At 37.6% G+C, this 16,534-nt stretch overlaps 1 protein-coding gene across 1 annotated transcript; it reads left to right on the forward strand.

The window, feature by feature from the left end:
- The first annotated feature begins 1,988 nt into the window (after positions 1-1,988).
- On the forward strand, positions 1,989-13,187 carry ivd (isovaleryl-CoA dehydrogenase). Its single transcript, XM_023291485.3, has 12 exons — positions 1,989-2,270; positions 3,403-3,492; positions 3,656-3,707; positions 3,951-4,120; positions 4,217-4,310; positions 7,605-7,735; positions 7,941-8,037; positions 8,162-8,255; positions 9,774-9,855; positions 9,981-10,085; positions 10,753-10,825; positions 12,219-13,187. Exons 1-12 carry the CDS (start codon positions 2,139-2,141, stop codon positions 12,350-12,352), a joined length of 1,254 nt encoding a protein of 417 aa, XP_023147253.1. The 5' UTR covers positions 1,989-2,138; the 3' UTR covers positions 12,353-13,187.
- The last annotated feature ends 3,347 nt before the right edge of the window (positions 13,188-16,534 follow it).

The raw sequence follows: 16,534 nt of genomic DNA on the forward strand, positions 1-16,534 counted from the left end.
AAATAAGGTAACCTTTAGCAATGATGCTAATTTTTCACAGCATTCAAACAAGACTGGATTATCAAACAGTAAATCCATCTCACTACACCAGAACTCCACACACTGCAGGAAAAAAAAGGGAGGAACAACAAGTAAAATAGACTGAGTGGTTCATTTGCCCTTTCCCGCAATTAGGGAATCAAAACACTTTCCCTAAATGTTAGATTGCAAAATTGTTAACACAGCCCTATCCAGTAGGTGCTGCTAATATGCCAGTAAGTTGGTTTGTTGGCTGCTAATACAAAGAAAAAGACTATTTGTTCTTCTTCAAACAAGCATAATAAGCCCTTTATTCTCCATGGTGAAAAATGATTCATTTATTGAAATGGAAAGAGAAATTGGGGGGGGGGGGATGCAGGATGCAGATGCAGATGATGGGGCAATTGGAATTCATTGAAATTACACTGCAGGGGGCTATTAAAATAGCAGAAGAATGGTTATATATATTTGCAGTTGATAAGTTGAGGCTGAATTGAAAATGAGATGAAACTAAAAATATATAATAAGGAATTGGAAAGAGGGAAAGACTTTGCTATGGTTTCATGAAAGAATTACTTTGGCTGTACATACTCAGAAAGCATTGAACAAATGTAAGGAAGGACTAAATGCAATGCGGTGTTTAGGGGAAGTGAATGTGGACAGACAGAACTGCCTTTAGGGCTATAGACAGCGAAATTATTAGGTCAACATTGGTTTATGGTTTTGTGGTGTACAGACAGGCAAGAGACAAATCTCTCAAAGGTTAGATACTATTCAATATCAGGCTTTGAGATCATGCAGTCGCATTTAAAACAAACGCTACAGCAGTATTGCAGATCACGCAAGAATCTTGAAACCCTTGTTGGTAGAAGGTGAGGAGGGAAGCAGAAGGCATTGGATGGACAGTGCTGCAGAAAGGGGGAAGAAAATAAACAGAATAGCCTCTTTTTTGTACCTGAACCAGAAAGAAAGGGAGGAGATAAATCAGACACACCTGTGAGCAGGAAAAACCTAACAAAGACAGCATGGAGGAGAACAGAATGAGGAGTGAGAGCTGAATAAAGATGGATTCTCGTAAAGACTGTTTCAGTTTCTGGATGTTATCTGTGTCTTTGATGGAGCATGGTTAGCATAAGTCTCATTTCTGGAACTGAAATCATCTTAAAGCTTTTCCTTGCTTTGCATTTGATTGTTCTCGTCAGGAAATTTGGTTTAAATTTGGCTTTCAGTGTGAGATGTTGTATTTGATTATCATTTGGGTTATATCTCACTAAATTTATTTAATGAAACTGAATAGATGGGTGTTTTTTTTCCCTTAATTTGTGTGTTTTTGAGGTTGGTTAGCTGTCTGGGCTGTCCCTCATTTTTTTGATAAAAATATATTTTAATATCAAGACACAGATGTGGACACACTGAACTAAACAATACGCTACTCAAAATAGGTAAACATAATACAGGCAGATATTATACTACATTGTCAAAGTAAGTAATAAAATTAAATATGAGATTAGAATAGAAGAATAAATGTTTTTACAAAATGATCTTGCCACACAAATGATGCAAGAATTCCATGTAAATAAAAACGCCTGAATGTGATCCACACTTACTAGTTAGCTGTAATAATTAAGGCACCAATAAACCTAAAAGAACAAGGAGAATTAAAATAAGAAGTAATAAGCAGAAGTGCATGACAGGCACACACTCTCAAATATACAAGACAAAGACAGGTCCTGAAGAATGAGCTAGAACTTAATGGCAATAAATGCATGGACTTGTAAACATTGTCTACAAATGAAAGAAAAATCTATTTAAAAACATGTCTTGCTTACCTATCAGGTACAGGGTTAAAAACAAGCATTTAATAATTCTGTAATTCAACACTTGGCGGCGGTAAAGCTTCGGATGGTTCCAGTTCGCTGTTGAACAAAAACACGTCGAAGAAGAAGAGCGACTGTGTGGATGACGTTTATGGTACCAGGAAATAGAGTCAGAGTGAGACCTCTTGCTTTCTCTAAGCTAAAGGGCATCCAGCCCGAGGTCTAGCAGCACTCCACCGCCTCACACTGAGCTTAAGGTGTCGCTTTTTTTTAAAATTTACCTTACCGTCTGTAAGCAGCACCATGTTGGCCGTCAGAAACGCTCTCCGCCTCGGCTCTAGGTTAACCATCTCCGCGGTGGCGAGGAGAGGATGTGCTGGAACTCCCATCCCGGTGGACGACGTGGTGAACGGACTCACCGACGACCAGATACAGGTTAGCTACGTTAGCCAAAACACTGTCGACTTATCTGCGCAGACGAACGGAAAGCGGGAAAAACTAGCAGGGAGCCACGTAGAAGCAGAGTTTAAGAGTGGAGTCTGGTTTTAGTGGGTTTATAAGAGAAAATAAGAGCGTTTTTTAAGGACACGGTCCACATGACGTGATGACATAACGTTAGCTAACCGGTAAGAAGACCTTCACATTAGCTAGCTAGCTAACGATCTGTTATCAAAAGCTACCAGATATCATTAGTTTAATTTCTTCTTGTTTACATTTATATTCTTGTTATTAATAATATTACCAAACTGCACTAATAATCCCACTAATAGTTTCCACAGAGTCAGCGTTAGCCAGGTTTGTTTATTTGTCCAGCTTGGCTATCATAGCGATAAGGTACAACGAAGTGAAAGGTGAATTCAAGTCATGTTTTCCAAACAAGTTAAAGGTAGCAGCAGGACAGCAGCATTTTGGTGTGCAAAGTTAATGAGACTAAACACTGACTGGGAGGAGAGCAGGGAGGTGGGATTCATATCCAAGATCTGATTGGATGGAAGGTTTTCTCCTCGGATCCTGGACCTTTATTACGTCAGTTAATCCATAAATTTATCTGTCAAGAGTTTATTAGTATAGGACTTCCCATACAGTCAGAATGTAACACAAAGTGCTTTACTAAAGTTAAAAAAAGAGGGGGACTGAGCAATTGAGAAATAATACAATCCAATGAGGAAACAGCAGCACAAAATAGCATCAGCAAACAACAAAATAAGATAATAGAAAAGTGAAGTGCTACAAGACAGATAAAATGAACTACATGTATAAATAACGATAGCTGACAAGGTAAATACAAATACTACACAGATAGGCTTTGAGTTTCCATGCACCTGTCATGTCAGTTGAGACATTTCTGAATAGTTGTATAATGGCCTACCTCAGCACACTCACCTGTAACTCAAACTGCACACCTGTCTCCACTTGCACATGCTGCTTCTTAGTGTTTCAGTCTGCCTGGAGTTCAATTTAAAGAAGACACCAGAACATATCCTAATCTGTTAATTGGTCACTTTCAACCTATCTGTAAAACAGTGACATTTGTGAAAGAAATGCTTGTTTTCTTTCCTTTTCACAGCTAAGACAGACAGTCCGTAAATTCTTCGCAGAAAAGCTTGCACCTTATGCTGATGAGATCGACAAGAAAAATGATTTTCCACAATTGCGGGTGAGTTGGTGGCTTACGTGTAGTGCCCAGACTGACATAGTTCAGAAAGTTGTGCTGTATGCCATACAGAATTAGTGCATTATTTCTATGTGTAAACTTACTACCAACCTGAAACACGATTTCTTTCTTGACTTTTTTTGTTTTTGCAATGTGTCTTCATCAGAATTTTTTCAAAGAAATGGGTGAGATGGGACTCCTTGGCATCACAGCTCCAGGTATGACAGCTGTAATAATAAAAACAGATGTTTTACATGTAGAAGTAGCTTCATACTAAAACAATTGGATGTAGGAAGTAGATCATTTGGGGGAAAAAGTCACTCAATTTATTTATGGTACATTTTCCAATGCTCCAGTTGGGAACTTGGTCATCTTTATTTTACATCAAGGGATGAACTGGAAGCTATTTTTTCTAGGTGTTTTAAATTACATTTAATTCACACTATATACATTTCTTTCAGTGGAATGTGGGGGCACGGGGTTGGGCTACCTAGACCATTGTATCGTGCTGGAGGAAATGTCACGAGTGTCAGCAGCCATTGCTCTCAGTTACGGCGCCCACTCTAACCTCTGCGTCAACCAGATGGTCCGCCATGCCAACGAAAAACAGATGGAGAAGTACATGCCAAAGGTCAGGACCAAACGTTTCTCTATTACAATGTTTGACACAAAGCAGAAAATTGATTAGATTGATTATTTTATTAATCGTGGTCTCTCATCTTGCCAGTTACTGACAGGCGAGCACATCGGAGCCTTGGCAATGAGTGAGCCCAATGCTGGCTCTGATGTTGTGTCCATGAAACTCAAAGCCAGGAAGGATGGTAAGGCAGCAAAACTGTGAATTACTTCTTTGTGTTTGTGTTACATGCTTAGGATTTGAAACACTGTCCTTAATGATGTGCTGCACATAAACAGATCTAATATTGATGCATATGCAACTGAGTGAAAAGTCTGGCCAACCATAGACAAATTACACATTTTATTTTTTATTTGAAGTGAAAAGAAGTAACTACAGCCCTTGTAGAAATCAGATTTGTCTAGTTAGCCCTTTTTAAGTGTTGATGTTAATGTGAATGCTTGAAGCTTATTATTGCATGAACTTTAAACAAAGACCAAAACGCAACAGTAATTATGGTATGTGTAAAAGTTTGACCACTCTAAGTCAGTCCTTGGAAATTCCCTGTCAAATGGCAAATGGCAGATATCACAGCCTGCAAAGACCTTTTGCAGCCAGCTAACAGACTTTCTCTTCTTGATTTAGGAATTCTCAGCAAGTCGTGCAGATCACTTCAAGTTCTTAGATATTTATAAGCTGTCTTGCACACACAGCATGTTTGAGTTCTGCCCACACATTCTTAGTGATGTTTAACTCAGTGGACTGTGAGCGCCACTCCGCAAGCCTCAGTTTGTGTTTCTTGAAGAAGTTCTTGGTAGATTTTGAGCTTTGCTTTGGATTATTGTCCTGTTGTAGAAGCCAATCTGTTTTCAGTTTTACTTTTTTGACTGTAACTGGGCAATGTATGAGGGGATATTTTGTTTGCCATTCTGTATTATTGTGTGCTGTACTGGCAGCTGCCTCTTAGCTGGCGCTGGTGAAAGGTTGTCCTGTGAGGAATAAAAATGCATACTAGTTTGGCAGGTTTGGTTATGGCTTTTTTTTTTTTTAAAGAGGTATTTTTATGGTGCAATCTCTGGTGAAGTGATTAATTGGAAGATGGTTGTTTAGATGTAGATCTGTGCAATGTTGATTTGACTATAGTATTCTAAAAAGGAACTTGGCTCTTGTGTTTCCTCCTCAGGGTGTTAGAGCCAAAACCACGGTATATTTGCAACCATTACAGAATGAAACGCTGTTTTACTACCACTGTGACTTAATGCAGATTTGTTGTGACAAGGTACATAGCACTTGTGCGCTCACATGGCAGTTCAGTGACAGTCATGGCAGTATCCTCCTCCTCTTCTTCAGTATTTGTTTATTTGTTTCATTTGCTTGCTTGCTCGTATGAAAATTAACCAAGTCATGACAAACTGTGACTTTTGCGATCCTTTGCATCCCTAATTTACAGATTCCAGCATGGTAATGTAAATATGGTTTTGAGGATCAGACAGGTAGGGCTTGAACATTAGACAGTAGCAGCCTGGAAAGGGCTGCATGTTGCCATTAGAGTCTACCTCTGCTGGGATCTCATGCCCCCTGTGGCCAACAGTGTTTCTGTTTAGTCTGTATTTCTTTGTTACATGTTCCTTGTGGGTCAAAAATAGGCACATTGTTGGTCTGCACCTCATCTGTGCCTCAAGCCTCCTCGTTGCTGCTGCTGGTCACTCTAACACATACCTTTAGGGATTGCAGCCCAAGAGTTAAATTTAACCTCATCTGTCCACTGAACTTGCATCCTAAATGGCTCTGATCTATCCATGCATGTCTCGCATGATTAAGATGTTCAATTCACAGATTAGGTTGTAGGTTTCCCTCTGATGTCACTATCATGTCAGCCGTGTTTGTGCATCGACAGTACAACGGTGCACCACCATCCCTGGGTCAGTTAAACCTTCCTGCAGTTTCTTTGCAGTCATACTGGATTAGCTTTGCCTCTCTGCCTATCAGACATGTAGTTTTATTAAAAGGTTTTCTGGGTCTTCAATAACTTGTCTTGACTTCCACAGTTCTCCTCAACTGCCATTTCTTAATGACATTTTAAACTGTGAACTTTGTAATCTGTAAGTACTTTGATATCATTTCGTAGCCTTTGATTGCTTTGTAGATGTCAATTAGCTTCATTTTATATCTTCAGTTAGCCGCTTAGAGGAGCCCAAGGTGGTGGTTAAGTGTTTGTACAAAGTCTGAGGAGTTTATCAGACTCTGAAGCTGTCATCACCTGACTATTCCTAATTGCAACTGCTGACCTGTCCTAATGTGTCTGTGTTTCATTTACCCCCATGAGGCCATGGACCATATCATGCATGTATTACAGTTACCACTATCTCATGCCATGTATTGTCACTGACAAGCTATGTAGCCTGATACGGAAACTATTTAGGCTGTTCATTTTGCAGCTTGGTGCACTGCTTGTAGAATTTCTTCATTTCAAACATTTACGGCAAAAAAAGATAAACATGTTTGTCTTTGGTATGTATTTGTAGCCTGGTAAGTACACTTTCACCAAGAAAACTGAGTTCTCATGCCCTTGATAAATCTTCCCTCTGCAGGTTGTTTTGTGGGCTACACATTGCTGCATAGATAAGTACTATGTTGCCTTATTCTGATCAGATGAGATCAGCAGAATTTAAGCTTTTTTTTTTCCAGAGTCAGATTTTGAGATTACCTCATACTGCTGTGCAAGATGAAGAGAGCAGGCTGAGCATGAAAGCATTTCATTTACTGCCTAAAGATGCCAGCAAAAGACAAAAACACGTAAATGGCCCAAAGTTAATGAAAGCAACAAATGCAAATATATACAAACGTGAATGTCAAACAGGAAAATGTCTATCCCTAAAGGCAAAAAGAGAGCAAGAGAAGGCACGCAGCATGGACCAATAGGCAGCAGAAGACAAAGATATTATCAGTGCCCCTTGTGTTTCTTAAATAATTGACAGTATCCAAGCAGAAAATTGAAAGCTCCGAGTACAGAAGGTACATATGTTCACAGAAATGGAGATACTTCATACTTCCAGTGATGCACCACAAAGTGACTGCATGAGACTTGTCAGTGCCATTAGCTTAATGATTGCTTGCTGGCTGCACCTCATTTTATTCCTTGTAAATACTAATTTTGAAGCAACTGTTTATTCTAAGCGTAGTGAAGAAGTGTTTGGATCTGTACTGCTGTACTGCTTTAACCAGAGAGACTGAGGTGTTTCCAGGATGAGAGACTTTATTGTTCAGTTGCTGGAAAATGTGACGACCGAAAAAATGTTATGAGAAACTATTAAACAGACACAGTCACACCTTTTCTATTTTAGCCTATGAATAACATTTTTAGATGTGCTCTCAGGCAAGGTTCTGGTGTTTGGATCTTACTTTGGATCCAAACAGGTGCTTTTAAAATCTCACTTTGGCTGTTTGTCTCTTTAGATTTCACTTATTTTGACGTCATGTTGTTTTTTTGTTTATATAGGAGACTCCTATATTCTGAATGGCAACAAGTTCTGGATCACAAATGGCCCAGATGCTGACGTCCTCATTGTGTATGCCAAGACGGATCCTGAGGCCCATCAAAGAGGCATCACAGCTTTCATTGTTGAAAAGGTAAAAGCAGTGAAGTGATTGTGTGTTCTCTGCCGTGTGAATTTCTTGGGGCTCAGGGGATGTGATGGGCTTTCATGTTTAGCTCAGTTCTGGAGATCAGCCTCGCATTTTGTTCAATTAAAACTGGTGCAAAATTATAGGAAAGGAAGTATAAACATGGCAGTTAAAAGGTAAGGTCTGTTTGTGCGTTGTGTTCCTCCCGTAGGGAATGCCAGGATTCTCTACCGCGCAGAAGCTCGACAAGCTCGGCATGAGGGGATCCAACACCTGCGAGCTGATCTTTGAAGACTGCAAAATCCCAGGTACGTGTTAAAGTGCTACGCTTTGACTCACTTCTTTGGATGCTTGTCTTGTGATCCTTGTGCATCTTGATTCTGTTTTTACAAAGGTGGCGTTTATTTAGATATTTTTTCCTGTGTCTCGTAGCGGAGAACATTCTGGGTCCTTTGAACAAAGGTGTATATGTGATGATGAGTGGATTAGATCTGGAGAGGCTGGTGCTTGCATCTGGACCTATTGGGTAAGGTTTACCACAACTAAGGAGAGGCTGGCTTTTAGCATAGATTTTATATAAAGGATGGACAAGCTTGCTGGTCTGAAAAATGTAGCCAATGCATAAATGCCTTGAACCTGCATTCTTCCCAAAGGCCAACAGAGGGCGATTCCTCTGGTTGCACAACAAATGTGTGGTTGCTTAAAGTCTGTAAGAAAACTACCCTACTTTTCTCATGATTTGTTACCTCAGTAAACATTTTTCTAATGAGTTTATGGCCTAGTGTTTGTCAATTACAGTCCCATTCAGAGTAAAATAGATGATGAAGCAGGGCATGCTTTAGAGAGAAGCTGTTTTGAAAGTAATGTGTCCTCAGGTTCTCAGTTTCCCTCCTCAATTGTCCCATCCAGTTTCAAAAAAAAACAGCAGCCAAAATGCCAAGCTCTGATGTTCAAAATGGTAGCCTGTAAACCAGTGGATGACATCATGTGCATCTTTTTATGCAGTCTTTGGCTTTTTGTGATCTCAGATTATGCTTAAACAGGTTCAAAAATGGGCAAGGTATTATGTGGTTAAGTTATGCAGAAATAAACAATGCTTGAAAAATACGAGTATAACGGTACATGAATATGTCCTGAACCATTCGGTGTGTTAGGAGCAGTTTGATACACTTGTGTACTTAACGATTGTTGTAAGAATTCTGTTTATGTGGTAATACTACCGGAGGAGAAATTGTAGACTGCAAATTCCACCTGCAAAGATTTGGCAGCGCACCAGTTGTTGTTTGTCTGCTAAATCATGCCAGCAGGGTTAGATTTGACATCTGTGGAAATACTGTGTGAATTTTATTAAACATGTATGATGTGTTAACTCATGCTACAGATTTTCATCTACCTTCTTTAATGGCCAAGACCACCAACTTCTTTGCTCACACTACACAACCAACTGCCGACCCATTAGGCATGAGCATGTAGACTACATTTAAGCAGCAAACCTTACCTAAGTTTTACAATTTCAGTCAAAAAGGGCAGCATTTGTGCAGTTTTACAGCTAAAATTGCTGGCTGTCATGGTTACAAATGGCTAAAATAACTCAGATTATGTTGCACTTAATGTACATTTCTTATTTGATTTAGTTTTTGCATTTGAGAGCATGGTGACAGTTTAAAGCATTTTAGCATCTGAATTATGGCCAATTAGACACTTATAAATGCATTTTAAAAAAAAAAATAAATGACAGAATTTATTCTTTTTATGAAAACATAACGGTCATTTTTAAACTGGGTTACATACTGAACAGCGAATTTTGTTTACCATTATATTCCTGAAATAAATGTGATTGTGCTGAGGCTAAATCTTCTGTTAATATTATTTCATTTATTAATACTTGCAAATTGTGCAGCTGCTGCTTTGCGTAGTGCTGTCAGTTGGTTACCTGAATCCAGACCCCATATTCACTCATAAGTGTCCGATGTAATTTCTCATTAATCTGACATTTGATTTTGTCAAACATACCCCATTAATCTGCTTTATTATTACTTCTCAGCATCATGCAGGCTGTTCTGGATGCTGCCGTTCCTTACGTCCACATCAGAGAAGCTTTCGGACAAAAGATTGGACACTTTCAGGTTTGATCGTCTGTGTTCACTTAATTTAGAGTTGAAAAGTCACTACATTCTTCTTAATAATTAATTCTCTGTGTTTGCAGCAGTTAAATGTAAAAGTTTAACCTGAGTCATCTGATATTTGACAGCTGATGCAAGGCAAGATGGCCGACATGTACACTAGGCTGAGCTCCTGCCGGCAATATCTGTACAACGTTGCTCGGGCTTGTGACAAAGGACACTTCAGTGCAATGGTACGAAGCTTTCTACTCATCTACTCTTGCAGCAAGCATTCAAACAAAGAATATTTCCAGTTTTCTACAAATTTCACTTCAGTCAAGAAAAGTTAAAAGTTAAAACTATTTTTCTTCTGTCTTAAAAACGTTCATCATGTCTCCTTATTCATGTAGTAGTTTTGAGTTGTTTTGTTCAGACATAAAGTGAATAGATAGATGTTGATTACCTTGACAGTTTCGGCGAAAGTTATCGCCTTCTTCTCACTGAATTATTTTTCTTCTATGAGAACCAAAATCTTTCATAGGAAAAAAAAAACAACTATTTTGACAGTTTTAAACAGATGTTTCTAAATTCTTTCCCTAAAAGGTGTCAAATGGTTAAATTCTGTGCTTGGACTTTAAAAAATGTTACAGGACTGAAAGGGGTACCTCTGCGTATTTCATGCCAAAATACCACAGATCCATTTTAAATACAATGTGTTCCATTTTGCAAAGTTTTGCTCATATAGTGGTAAAAAAAGGGCAATTTTATTTTATTTTGCAGTATTATAAATATTGTATGTATATTTGTGTCTTTTGAAGTAGACAGAGAATTCCCAAAGTCAGCATCCATTTTCACTTATTCCTGGAGTGTTTTTTCCTCCCTTGCACACAGTGACTGTGGTGGTTTGTGGTGTTGTTGCAGGATTGTGCTGGAGTGATCCTGTATTGTGCTGAGAACGCCACTCAGGTTGCTTTGGATGGAATTCAGTGTTTGGGTGAGTGCCAAGAAACTGAGTGTTTGAAATAAAACTTGAATCTTAAACTGAAGGCAACTGTGATGGTTTGATCAGTAAAGGGATCTTGTTTTCCAGTTTCTACAAACTACTTCATAATAGAAGGATTTCTGGGGTTTACGTCCAATTTCAGATCAATCTATTAAGTGATTAATATGAAAAGCAGCTGTTTGCTGTAGCTATGATTCTGAATGTAATGCTGTTGCTGAGGTGAGTGGTGGTGGTTGGATGTTAATGTTACTGTCGGGGGCTGGTGGAGTCACTCTTTAGATTCAACTAATTTGGTCAATAAATGGCACTGACATTTAGTTTTCTTCTTAAAAGGTCATAATTTGTAATAAAAATAACAAAAACGAGACATGGCAAACTAATTAATCAGGCTATTTAATACCTCCCGATTTTCCATAATAATTCTGAACTTTAAAAAAGTGCAAATTTTAAACTGAATCAGTAATGTACAGCATTTGTTTAAGTACAGTTTGGTACTAATATTCTACTTCAGGCATAAAATACTTATTGGCTGACTTATCAAAACATTTTGCAAGCATGATTTGTTGCAGCTCAGGAAGATCTGTAAAACATACTTGCTCAGGTGCTTTGATTCAGTTTATATATGATCTATGTGACATATGATGATATATCTATTCACTATATGAGCCTGTTTTTGGCCACAAATAACATTTTGGTGCACACAGATTATCTGGTATTTCGAAATAGCTTTGATGATATTTTCTGGATGTCTGTCCATTGTAGTGAATGTGATATCTTAGAAAGTCTGGAGGGAATTTCTTCCAGTTTCAGTTGGACTCAAGGATGAACTGATCAGGTTCAATAAAGACATTTATGACTGTAACCCAAGAATTCACATAATGTGACATCATAACTTTCTGGAGAAACTTTTCTAGACATTACTCAGCACCAATAGTAAGGAGCAGAAGTGGAGACTGAACACATTTTATACTTAATCGGATAATAAATTAATTATGCTAATTTATGCCAATGATCCTGGTGATGCTAAATGTGTGTAGAATCCATGTTTTACAGGAGACATTTCACACTGACATTGTTTACTGGCTACAACTTTATGTATCATTAGAATAAACTCCTTATGCCAAACATGTATATACATATATAGAATTACATAGATTTTTGTTTTGTTTTTCTTAATTTCTTGGCTCTCTGAATTAACTTACTGCACTTTGAAGTCTCCACTTCATTTATTTTGGGTCCTGACAAACACAAATGTAAACTGAAACCTGACTGGCTGGCAGGTAAAAGCTGTGAGGCAGCAATTCTAGTAGATGAAGAGTTTTCATCTCTTTGACTCTGCCCAATAATTATCCACTAAAATGATCTATGTGTTGCTTTTCTACAGGTGGAAACGGCTACATCAATGACTACCCAATGGGAAGATTTCTGCGGGATGCGAAGCTGTATGAAATCGGCGCGGGTACAAGTGAAGTTCGCCGGCTCATCATTGGTCGAAGCTTCAACGCCATGTACAAATAGACACAACCTGAGAAAGTGCGATCACTAAAGACTGAGTGGTTTGCCGTGGATGAACACAGAGACTCACACCCAGGACCTTACTGTATGACCTGTTGCCGCCGTTAGGATGAGGTTTTCACATGTTTCAGAATTAATGTCACCTGGGGTTTTGAGACGTTGGAACCTTACCGACAACAAGCAAAACAAATTAAGCGTTGATTTACTATTTTGGGTGGCCTTGATGAGATTTTGTGTTTGTTTTTTTCTATTAGGCTAGCTGTAGTCTCACTTACGGTTGCTTAATAACCACTGAAATGCCAGTAATGCAATAAATAATAATTATTTGTGTAATAAACGGGCAGAGTGATGGACGTCCTCTCAAACACTCCCACCAGAGCCACAGAACAGTTGCTTCATGCCGAAGATGGAGCATGAAGGATCTCAGTGGAGCTCCAGTCATTATCACTACAGTCAACACAAACACACCTCATGATTTGATGCTCATCCATCTCCTGTAAATGTATAGTTTTCATCTAGAAATGTGAGTTTTTTTTTATATAACTGCAATTCAAATCTTCCTGTCTGTTTCGTGATTTTAATGCTAACTGAAATGATGCAAGAGCAGAAACAGCAAATGTCTGTGAGTGTTCTGTTTTTAAGCATTAGAATAAATATGTTGAATTTCTGGGAGCAAAGATCGATGTTTGAAACTGTAAAAATCAGTGTCTGGAGAATTCCTCTGTGAGATTTGTTTGTCTTCTCTGCAAACGACTTTGAGTTTGAATATCAGTAAGTAGATGTACAGTATGAAAATGTATTAAATATCATAGTTTGCATTAAAAAAATGAAAACTTTTTATTCCTGTCAGTTTACTTGCTGAGAGATCACAGTATATGATTGAGAAGTTGTGTCGGTTACATTTTTATTAACTTAAAGCTTCTTTGATTTTTTATTTTTTTTTTTTTAGAAACTCAAAAATAACAGTGAACTCCAGCAGTTTTTCCAAATTTAAGTCCATTAACAAACTGATGATATTGTTAGGGATCGATGTCTTCAGGAGTGATGGCAACTTGAGTTTTGAGACTACAAATTTAAAATTAAAAATTTGTGTTACAACTTTAGTATCACTGGTTGCATTATGGAATGTGTAGGATCCATTGTTAGATCCTTGTATGGACTAGAAATGACAAAAACTTGATTTTAGCTGACTTATTAAATTAAATAACTATTCTGAGTCCCCTAACTTCATGGTACAGTATGAATTATGACATTAACATGTCAAGCTCAGACTGTTGGTGCTAAGCTGAGAATATTTAAAAAATAAAACGACAACATATTACTGGATGCCAAATGCAGGGATTCAGTATCATTTTAAAATGGCAGCAGAGAACATCAACAAACAGAAAACATGTAAAGTAGAAATCTGCATCCTCATCAAGTCCTCTAGGAACTGAAATTCATCAGTGTTTTCTGTTCTGTGCACCAACATCATCACTTCCCACACTGTCTCAGAATATGTAATACACAGTAACTGATGAGCTTTTTGTTTTTTAGCTTTTTTAAAATGTAGAATCCTTCAAGGTGTCTCATATTTGGTTAGGAAAACCTTTGTTTTTGTGCAGAGGGACATAAAAGCATTCAACTTCAAATCTGCACAGTTTTAAAATAATTATTCTGAATATTTACCTACAGATAAAGACTGAAGAAGAAAAAATGACATCAACTGTTTAAAGTAGAAGTTGGTTTGCAGATTGTACCTATTCAGACTACATAGACCTTATGTTATTTTTATTTATTACTGCTACACAAATAGCATTTCTTGAGTCATTTTCATCTCATTGTGGCAGTAGAGAGGGAGAGAGAATAAAGGACTGGCAGGCAGCAAATTGAGCCAGGGACTCGCTGCTTCAAGTATTTGCAGTAATATGGCATATCCTCTGACCACTCATTAGGCTACTGGCTCGCCCCTGAAACAGCACTTTAGTAGTTTCAACCAGAAAACACAATCTGAAATCATATTTTAACAACAGGTCATCTGCAAAGTCGATGTTAATTGTTGCTGTTAGTGGACTAAAATCTGTAATGTTCAGCAAAGTATAAAGTAGTAGCAAAAATTATTTGCTTAAATCCTGCATCATTCTCAAACTTGAGTGATTTCTTCTGAGGCCATTCTGACAGCTTTCTATTCCCTCCCAGTAACCTGCTGCTGAACTTCCCCGTCCGTCACCTGTTAAGATGATGTATTGTGAGACTACTGCCTCCAATCCATCTACTGTCATTTCATCTCCGTCTCATACTGTGACTCAGGCTGATTGATGTGCAGAAGATTGTCTGCTTGGACTTCGGTTTGGCTCAGCGTTGCTCAGCTGTGCGTCACGCTTGGCTCTGTGATGAAAACACTGAACGATTGACCGTATTCACAATTTGTTGTTTTCTTTCTCAACCCCCCAGTGGAGATGAAAGAGCGTAATTTCAGATCTGACGACGTAAAAGACTGAAATACAGGAACCTTTGTGTTTCAGATGTGTCCTGTGATTCTATAAAAGAATGAAGTGAGAAAAGGTTTGTCAACAAAACATACATGATTCTATAGTCCCTCCGTATCCGCTGAACATAGAGCTCCTTGTTTGTAGAAAAGACAGAAGGGAGATAGCAGCTCAGACAATGATTGAACTATCCCAGTGCATTTGAATTATACATGGGAGTTGTGTTTCAGGCTGGACTTTCCCCTTACAGGAAATAAATCCAGTTCAAACATTATCATTGCTTACACGCTCAGCTCACTGCGCAGAGATGAAATTATCTAAAAAATTCCACCTTAAACCTTCACATTCACTTATTACTTGAACACATCCATTCATTCAAGGTTCTATTTATGTTATTTATAACACTGTAGAACAATACTGATATCTGAACTTTGAAATAACATATTTGGATACACAAAAAAGGGTTAAAAATAACAAAACTAGTCATTTTTTTTAATATATTATTTTAAGATTTCTCAAAGAAAAAACACTGTTGATTTGCCTGATTGAGTTGAAAAGCCTTTACTTGATTTGACTATGATAGCACCTTTATAAACTTCCTAAACTTATGTGTCTTTTTTCTTCTTCTTCCAGACCTTTTCACTTCATCTCATGGTCTTCCTCACCCACTGGGGTTTGCTAATCTGTCATGAAGGTTGGCTCAGTCACAGCGATGCATCACTCTGGAGCTTTGTTCTCCAGTAATCTTGTGGTGGGGAGTGATCTCCATGACAACCGTGCAGCCTCCCTCTGCTGATAGAGACATGCCGCTAGAACATATTGTAGGTTAATGCTTCTTCTGGGATCAGAAAAATAACTTTACCTATGTGGTTCTAGGGGTTTCAGTTAAATAGTTGTGCAGATGAGGGGGAAATATTGAGGAAGAAATTTTTGTTTAAAGCCAGGCGCTTAGAACTGATTCGTTTGAGGAGTCGAAAATGCAAAAGTTAAATCATGAAGCAAGAAATTGACCATTTAAGTGAGTTCAGTGTTAACTGCACTATAAATAAATAAATAAATAAAATCATTTTTAAAAATGGTGAAAATATGGCAGCAAGAGTAGCAAAACAAATATGTGGAGTACTGCAACGTCTAAAAACTGCAAAACTGGTGAAAATGATAGCAAAAATCTGTATAATAATTATATATTTTAGTAGACAAACATACTAAAATGGTGTCATTTTATAGTTACAAACTGTGAAGGAAGGAATTACTATGTGAACAATATTTAAAGTTTTGACCAGTTTTTTGTGGGTACACGTGTAAATTAAATAATGCTTTTCAGTAATTTTACTAAATGTTATCTGTAATTTAACAAAACAGGGAAATTCTGGAACAATAACAGTTGAAATAGAATAACATTTTTCAATTTTACATACATAATTTCTCTTTCAAATAGTGACAAATATCTATAACATAATAATTTGCTGATATAGATACAGTAAATTAAAACAAATAAAAATGATTTTACTAACAGACATTGTAAGTGAATGAATTTCCATTCTTGACAAAAAACTGATTTTAGAGAAAAACACTATTTATCGTTTTGGGAAATTTTTTTTAGGGTTCACACGTAAATTAAAACTTTTTACATAAATATCTGTAATTTAACAAAACAGGAAAGCCTGTGACATAACAGTTAAAAGTGATTTATCATTTTCTATATTAGAAGGATTAA

Source organism: Amphiprion ocellaris, chromosome 20, assembly GCF_022539595.1.
Source record: "Amphiprion ocellaris isolate individual 3 ecotype Okinawa chromosome 20, ASM2253959v1, whole genome shotgun sequence".
NCBI classification, from domain to species: Eukaryota; Metazoa; Chordata; class Actinopteri; family Pomacentridae; genus Amphiprion; species Amphiprion ocellaris.

Excerpts from the sequence above, each read along its gene's own strand:
- ivd (XM_023291485.3), top strand. The coding sequence starts at position 2,139 with ATGTTGGCCGTCAGAAACGCTCTCCGCCTCGGCTCTAGGTTAACCATC. Across the intron at positions 3,708-3,950 it reads CCTTGGCATCACAGCTCCAG|TGGAATGTGGGGGCACGGGG; the intron begins GTATGACAGCTG and ends CATTTCTTTCAG. Across the intron at positions 8,038-8,161 it reads TGAAGACTGCAAAATCCCAG|CGGAGAACATTCTGGGTCCT; the intron begins GTACGTGTTAAA and ends TGTGTCTCGTAG.